Here is an 8,169-nt window from a genome sequence, read left to right as displayed (position 1 = left end):
AGGAATGGGACAAGAAACACAGCCAATCCTGGGTGGAGATACAGCTGTCTCTGCCTGCAGAGATTTTTCTTTATCCCTTTTAGTTTAAGATTCATTTATTTTTAACCTCGGACAGCTGCAAACAGCACGCAGAGCCCTGCTGGAGTTGCTTACAAGGCTTTCTTATTCAAAAGTTTATTTGAGATTATTAGCTTGTGAGATCATTTATAAAGGAACAATCAGATATATTCAGGAAAATTAGAAGCCCCTCTGCCCATAGTTACCCACTGCTGAGGCTGTAGGCGAATCTCTATCTACAAATCTGAGCACTCCACAATAAAAACCCATTACTCCAGTAATCTAGCAGGGCTGCAGCCTACAGGGATCAGTTAAGAAGCTGGTGGGGATTGTTTTGCTGCTTTAAATGTTTGTTCAGTGAAGGAAGCATTAGTTCTTCAGCAGGGGCGAGCTGTACCGCTGCCTGGATGCTGTTGGAGGTTGAGTCAAAGAGAACAGGATTTATGGATCTGACGTGGTTGATGTAATTTTCCAGCCTGCTCTACCCACGCTCTGAGGGTACTCAGTGTCTGATGGTGGTGGCAGCTCAGCCCTGGCTGGTGCTCTGCAGCAGGGGAAGGGTGCCCAGGGATGCCCACTGTTAACTGCCTTGGAAAACCAATGTAAGAGCAGAAGAGAAATAGAGAAAAACAAAAAGGCAGGAGCTGGGATGCTGGAGGCAACTGCTGGCATCCTCTTCTACTCGTCTGTGTGGGAGCAAGAGCAGGTAGTCAGTAAAACAGCTCAAGGACCTCCCAAAACTGCTCTTCATCGCCACCTTCCCCTCCCCAGCAGTCCCCAGGACTCTGGGGACACTTGGGCACTCACCTTTGCTTGCTCTCAGCTTAAGCATGTCCACCCCGGAGAAGATCATCTCCTCTGGCTCCACGGTGGCGGTGGCAGCGGCAGCACTGGGAGCAGCAGTGCCTGCAGAGGGAGGGCAGGACGTGGGTGCTGGACCCCGGGGCTGCCCCATCACCCACCCCCACCCCTCCGAGGGCAGCGGGGGAGAGCCTGTGCCCACTGCTGAGCTGGGGGCAAGGGGGGCTCATGGAAAACCCTGACTGCACACCTCAGCTCCAGCTACCTGCGGCGGGCTGCGGGTTTTGGGGTCCTCTCCAGCCTTAACGTGCTGGCACTGCATGGGTGAGAGGTGCACCCTGCAGCCTGGACTCCTTCCTCTCCTCTCCTAGCTCTCCTCCCTAATTCCAAGCATACACACTGCTCCTTCCTCTCCATCCCCTCCCTGGCAACCTACCGGGACAGTTCAGCTTTCCCCGAGTCATAGTGCCCTCAATCTTGGTGCCGTTTTTGTAGGAGCACCAGCAGAAGCCGGTGGAGTAATGGCACTGCTTGGGCAGGTAGTCTCCGTTCTCATCGCACTGCGGGCGGAAGCGGCCCAGCTGGTCATCCCCAAAAGCGGCCTCTGCCTGGCACTTAGTTTGCACTAGGGCAATAGAAACAGAGGGGACACTCCATCAGCCCCCCCAGGCCTGTCTCCCCCTCAGCAGGAGATTCTATCCAGAAACAGTTAAAGGTGAGCAAGCCCCCGCCTGGTGACCTTTCTGAAGCTCTTGGGCCAGCCAGGGATGGAGGATTTGGGGTGGTGCTCCAGCTGTTCAGCCTTTTGTTCACCCCAAATGCCCTACAGGCAGCAGGCAGAGATGCTCTGTGATGTCCTAACAGCCATGAAAGAGCGGCTCCCCACGGAACAAATAGGTCTGTGACTGGAGGGAGGGCTTGGTTCCCTGTGAGATGCCCCATGCCAACACTTCCCTGACCCTCTCCAGCTCAGCAGCCCATCCCCAATACCTTTCTCCGCTGGGATTGCCTTGCGGTCCTCTGACTTGGGGTTCTTGGCCATCTCAAACAGCAGCCATTTGTGCATCCAGGACTCAAAGGACTGCAATGACAGGGTCCAGCACATTAATGGGCATGGGGGGAGTTCACCCCAGGGGCGCCATGTCACAAAGCTCTGGCTTGGACGGGGAAGGTTGTGAACACCATCCTCTTCCTTGAAGTGGGAGCAGCCCAAGCCTGGCTAAAGCCAGACTTTGTTTATCCAGGTGGGGATACCCCAGTCCCTCCCCAAAGCACTCCTGGATGGAAAGCAGGTGGGACAGGATGACAGTGACAAGCACTGACCTTCCAGTCCGCATAAGTCATGGTGCTCCTCAGTCTCTTCAAGTTGTCCATCAGGTTGTTGTTCAGCTCCGGGAACATCTTACTGGGGTCTGCTTGCTGCAGAGCAACCACCACAGTGAGGGCCAAGAAAAATGAGGCGGGGGGTGGGGGTTGGAGCTCTGCTGGTATCAGCCAGATGGGTGCTGCAGGAGGTCAGGAGCTCCCACCAGCTCTGAGTACCCCAAGAGACCCCAGACCAGTGCAGGACGAAGCTGTGGGGCGGGGGGAGCAGGGGACCTTACCAGCAGCAGGTGCTTCACTTGGTCCTCGGTTTTGTTGCTAACAGGGCCCTTGACCTCAAGAGAAAAGGCAAAGGGGCAGTGTGAGCACGGCAGCAAGCCCTAAGGGCAGCAGGCAGTGCCAAGCAGTGCTGGATCTCTCTTACCGGAAGGTCTTCAAAGGGTGCAGGACGCATGACCCTCATGAGCAGGGGCGGGTTTGCCATGGCCATGTTCATCGTCTTCACTGGCTTGGCACCTGCCGAGGAAGGAGAACTGTGAGGGGCACCAACAGGGCTGGGTGGTCCAGGAGGGAGTCATCCCTTCTGCCTCTGCCTCCCACCACTCTGATGCCCATGGGGCTACTGACCGGCAGGCAGCTTCCTCTGCAGAGCCTCCAGCTGCAGGTGCTGGGAGGTCTTGGTCAGCTTGCTGATCTGCCCGCTCTGCTGGTACACGAAGTAGATGGTGACAGCCTGGCCGGCGATGAGCAGGGCCACCAGGATGGAGAGCGTGGAGAAGGCGGCTTTGCGCCTCAGCGCAGACCTGCGGGACACGGTCAGGGAGCTCAGCCGCCCGCCGGCGGCAGAACATGACATCCTGCCGTCACCCCCTCCCCGCCCCAGACAGCCCCGTCCCGGCGGATTTGCAACCAGACAAATGCAAATTCCCCCATCGATGGGAGCAGAAGTGAAACCTCAGCATGAGCACACCGGGAACCGAAACCCGCTGTGGGGGCGGGGGGAACTGGGGACACGGGAGGGGGACAGGGCGCTGCCAGGGGATTTTGGGGAACGGCATCACTGAGCATCGCCTTTTGCGGGATGGTGAAAACCACTTGGAATCTCGCCGGTCCGTGGGGCAGAGGACACGACTCATGGGATGTTGGACCTGCCCCGCTGGGTGAATGAGGCACTGTCGAGGCGCAGCGGGGCCCCAGAGGTCACCCCCCGCCTCCACTGCCCGGGAGGAGCGGACACCGCCCGGCCAGGGGACAAGTCCCGAACGGGACGCGCCGCACGGGCGTCTGCCCGGTGACTGGTGACGTCAGGGCTTCCCGGTCTCTGATTGGCTGCAAATTTTGGGTGGGGTGTGCCCCCTGCGGGGGTTGGGCCATAGGGACGAGTTGGGACCTGGGGGCGCAGCCCCACAAAGCCACTTGGGTCCAAGGTCCGCTCCTGCCCCATGGCCACGTCATCAGCCTGCCTGTCCCACCACCTCTTCCTCACAAAGAAAGAAGTTTTGCTTCCTCCAAAGCTTCAAGCCATGGCTCTCTGCCACACCCTGTGAGCCTGGCCACCCCATCGCCATGCCTTGTCCCCGGCTGCCCCAGAGATACAGTGACCCCTTTCATCCCGCTGCCACCCCGTGCCCTCCCAATCCCATAGCCACCCAATTCCCCCATCCCACAGCCGCCCCACGTCCCCCTCCCATTGCCGCCCCATGCTTCCCATCCCACGGCCACCCAATTTCCACCATCCCACTGCCACGCCCTGCCTCTGCCTTGCCGCACAGCCATGTTCTGGCTCCTTCCACAGCCCTCTTGGCTCCGCAGTGCCCCATTCCCACAGCCTGCGCCCCATCTTCTGCCCCATAGTCACTCTGTGCCCCCTTGACCCGACTGTATCCCCTTCCATCCCACAACCACGCAATACCCCCTGCCCCACGTCCCCACTGTGCCCGCTTCGCCCTCCCCGTGCCCCCCATCCCCGTGTCCCCAGCTGTGGCACCTCTGGGCGTCCCCAACACTGAGCACGCCGCTGCCGCGGTCAGAGATGAGGTCCCGCTGCTCGTCAGCCATGGCTCCGCTGGGCTCCCCGAAGGCAATGAGCACCCCGAGCGAGGCTTCTGGAAATACCCTCGGGTCTCCACCCTGCCCTGACACCCAGGGGGGGAAGCCAAAAGAAAAGTCCTATTGGCTGCTGGCACTTGCATCACTTGTTGCCAGGCAGACCTCTGCTCCGGAGGTCTCCAGTTCAGAAATGATGCTGGACACAGCCGTGAGCTCCACGGCCGCTCAATGGGGCTTCACTGCCCACCCCACGCCACGGGAAGGTCACGGTGCCCAGCCTGGTGACACCGGTGCCATGGGCCCAGAGGCTCAGGTACCCCCGGGGGGGCGGGAGGTGGTACATGGGGGGCAGGAGGTGAGAAAGGGAGGGAGGGGTCAGATGGGGGAGGTGAGAGGCAACGAGTGAGGAAGGAAGTGGGGTGCAGAGGTGGGACACGGGGGGTGGGACACCATGGGGAGGACCCCCTACACCAAAGGCTGAGCAGGACCTTCCGTGGGGGCACAGTGCAGGGTACACCCCTCCTCCCTGACCTTGGCTGCTGGGGGAAAGCTGTACTTGGGCTCAAGCCCCTCCTTGAGGGTCACTTTGGACCCTCCCTGTGTGGGAGTTCTCGGCCAGCACTTCTCAGGCTGAGGGGGCAATGACTAAAGGACCAAGCACTTTCAAGCCCTCCTTCCTTCTAGCACTACCCCCCTTGCTTTGCCTGCAGCATCTTCCAGGAGCTGAACCCCCAAAGCCAAGAGAGGACGAGCAGCCCCTCAAGGTGAGTGACCCCAAAGCACCAGTGGGAGTGGGGCAATGGGGGTCTCCAGCCCCCCCACAACCCCCCAAGTGCTACATGGGCAGGAGCAGCCATCCAGCCCATAATGCTGGGTTTTGGTGATTCTACACAATGTCCCAGAGCAGCGCGGGGATAACACACCCCCGATGCCCATGCTGGGCCGAGGGTCACACTGAGCCCAGCACCAAGCTGGCTCCAGCGTCAGGACTCAGCACAACCTTGGCCAGAGTTCAGTCAAAAGTGAAACTGCGAATGTGGAATTAAAAGTCAGGCACCACTGCTCACCTGGCAAAGCCATTGGGGCGAGCAGGGACGTCTTGTTTCAGCCATTCCATTTCTTTTCCTGATTCAGTCCTGAGCCTCCCAGCCAGCAGGGACATACAGCCGGCCCTAGGAGAGCAGACAAAGGGATCGTTTCGGAGCATTTACAGGGAGTAGGGCAGGGTCTCCCAGTAGATGGTGTTCCTTGAGGAAACATGGTGGGACAGTGCTCCTGCTTTCCAGGTGGCAAACTGCAGCCCCAAAGAGGGGAAGGGTTTTGGTGCCTGGACCCTGGTCCCAACCCTGCGACCCAGCTGGGAAAGGCCTGGGCGCCCAGGGGTTCAGAAAATACCGGCCCAGAGGTGTCCATCAGCCTCACCCCAAAGGCCCAGGGGTGTCCATCAACCTCACCCCAAAGCTGTAACAAAGCTGTATTTAGAAACCATCAGAGGGGTTTGAAAAGAAAATAAAAAGGGAGAGGAAATTGAGAAAAAAGGGAGGAAAGAGAAGTTAAAAAAAGGGGGAAGAAAAAAGGGGGGGAAAAACAAAAGAACAAAAAAGCATTCCACGCATTTTTTGTCTCTCCCCTCATGGGCACTGGGAGTTTTAGGGGACACATGGGTTTTCCTCACAGCCTCAGCCCCCACTCAGCTCCTCATTTTGGGGCCACAATCCCTGCCTCAAGGCCACGCTCCTGGTGCATTCCGTGACCAGCCTCAGCCATAAGGGGAACCAGAGAAAGTCTGAGCAGGAACTTGGCAACCGAAACCCCAGCGATTCCATGGAGCTGGGCTGGCTCTGCAAACCACAAACGTGGGTGATAACCTGGGGGTGGGGAACAGCCCCCTTCCCAGGCAGGCTGAGCCCCTTGAGCCCCAGCCTGGAGGGGGACCATCAGCCCTAAGTCAGCCCCTGCTCTGCACACAGACATTCCCAGTCAGCTCTTCAGTGCTTCGCACACACAACTTTCTGCCCAGGGCTGTGGCACCCAGGGTTTTTCAGTCTGTGAATTGATTTTCCAGGGAAGACACAGACCCTTTCAGAGCGCAGCTTCCATCCTGTCTGACCCTCCTCACTCTCCCACCGCCTGAGGCTGGCACTGGATTGTCACCACTCTGTTACCCCAAGGCTTTGTATTTGGTGCTGCCCATCAAAAACTTCACAAGTCTTTTTTTTGGGGGAGAAAAAGCCATCTGGAGCAAGGAATGGTTTCAGGACTCTGCTGAGGAACAGGCCAGCAGAGCAATTGTTTCAAACAATGAGGTGGAATAACCCAGGCACATTCACAGGAAGCCATTCATCACCAGCTGGGCCTCGTCTCGCAGCTCTCAGCCCCCAGACCCTGCACAAAGGTTTGGGGAACAGACCCACATTTCCCACCGACCCTGAGGTGACACCCTCAACAGCACAGGATTAGCCCTGGGCACAGCTGAGGGGGAAAGGCTGAGCCACAGGGCCCACCAGTGACCCCTGACTGTGTGTGGGGATGGAGCACAGCCCCCAAGCAGCCCCATGCCCTCCACAGGACGAGCATCCCCGCCAGGGTGACACAGCGTGGGCAGGCACACGTGTCCCCCACCCACGCAGCCCAGGAACCATCACCCAGATACAGCTACAGGGGGTGCAACTGATTCAGTTCCTTGCTAAATCACTCAAGACAAGCTGGTTGGGTTAGGCCAGGGACTGTCTAGAGCCAGGAGACCCATCCATGCTACTCTGACAGGAGGGTCTTTTCCTCCAAAAAGGCCCAGGACACAGGCCAGGAAGCTGCTCTGTGCTGGGACTTTGGTTTCTCTTCCTCATTCACCATTTCCTCTTTAGGGTTATGCATCAACACAGGAAGCTGCTTCAAAGACGTCAGGTCGACAGAGAAATCAGTGATTTGTGCTTTAATTGTGCAGCAAGCCCAGGCACCAGCCTGCCCATGGCACAGCACTGCCAGGGCAGCACGTGGCACAGGCTGGGTGTAGTGACTCGGCTCAGCCAGCCCTGTGTGCACCAGCACGGCTCCAGCTTCCAAGGGTTAAGGGTTCCAAATCCACCTTCCTCTACAGCAGACACCTTCCCTTTTCTACATCTGCTCTATAAACCAGAAGGGCTGAACCGGCCTGGAGCAGGGTGGGCAGCAGAGGGAGTGAGGGGAAACGTCCCCTTGCACCAAGAGACAAGCAGTCCACTGAATTTTTGCCACAGCAAAGGTCCTTTGTTTTTGCTGTAGAGCTCTCCCCAGATGTGCCCCATGAGGCAGCCCTGGGACAAAGTAACTCACACCAACAGGGACAGCTTTCACTGTATCCAAAGTGTACCAAAAAGCAGAGGAGCTGTTGGCAACGCAGCGTCCCACTCCCTGCTCTCCACTGTCCTGCCCCCTCCTCCTTTCAGCTCCATGTTGGCTGAGCTGCTTCTGGTTTCATGTTTTCAACACCTTCTCCACACAGAGTTCAAAGAACACTTTAAGTACAGGAAAACAGTGATTTGAACAGCAAATAGTGCACGTTTAAGACAGTAAGGGAAATTTATTCTAACATTTTCCATGGCCACATAAAAAAATAACAAATAAAACACTATGGCTGTGCCAAGGGAAATGCTGGCTTAGGAACAGATGTCCAGGCAGAGGATTTTTTCCACAGAAAGGGGAAGTGATGCATTAAGCAACATTTTGCAGAAAACCCAGCAGCAGTTGCTTGCTCCCAGCCCAGCTTTTTTTTCCAGGAGATGCAAGAGGTCATGACTCATTTTGAAAGTATCTTTTGCTATACAAAGCCCAAGATCCGTGTGGCTTTAGAGCAGCCAGCCTGGTTCCCCTCCAAGCCAGAGGCCCAGCTCCAGAGCACAAGCCATCTCGAAGCCCCTCGGCTTCTAAGCACACCCCAGTAAGAAAACACAGAGCTAAACA

General features: G+C 57.5%; 1 protein-coding gene across 2 annotated transcripts; it reads right to left on the bottom strand.

Moving 5' to 3' along the window:
- Positions 1-140: 140 nt before the first annotated feature.
- Positions 141-4,285, bottom strand: CD74 (CD74 molecule). Of its 2 annotated transcripts, XM_048319805.1 has the most exons (9): positions 4,169-4,285; positions 2,809-2,984; positions 2,606-2,697; positions 2,463-2,516; positions 2,182-2,277; positions 1,849-1,939; positions 1,295-1,483; positions 865-963; positions 141-743 (listed from the first exon to the last, which is right to left on the bottom strand). In XM_048319805.1, exons 1-9 carry the CDS (start codon positions 4,237-4,239, stop codon positions 736-738), a joined length of 876 nt encoding a protein of 291 aa, XP_048175762.1. In that variant the 5' UTR covers positions 4,240-4,285; the 3' UTR covers positions 141-735. The 2 variants fall into 2 exon arrangements, with proteins under 2 accessions (XP_048175762.1, XP_048175763.1); XM_048319806.1 differs by lacking the exon at positions 1,295-1,483.
- Positions 4,286-8,169: the final 3,884 nt, after the last annotated feature.

Source organism: Corvus hawaiiensis, chromosome 15, assembly GCF_020740725.1.
Source record: "Corvus hawaiiensis isolate bCorHaw1 chromosome 15, bCorHaw1.pri.cur, whole genome shotgun sequence".
Taxonomy (NCBI): domain Eukaryota; kingdom Metazoa; phylum Chordata; class Aves; order Passeriformes; family Corvidae; genus Corvus; species Corvus hawaiiensis.
This window is presented reverse-complemented; position numbering and strand designations above follow the sequence as displayed.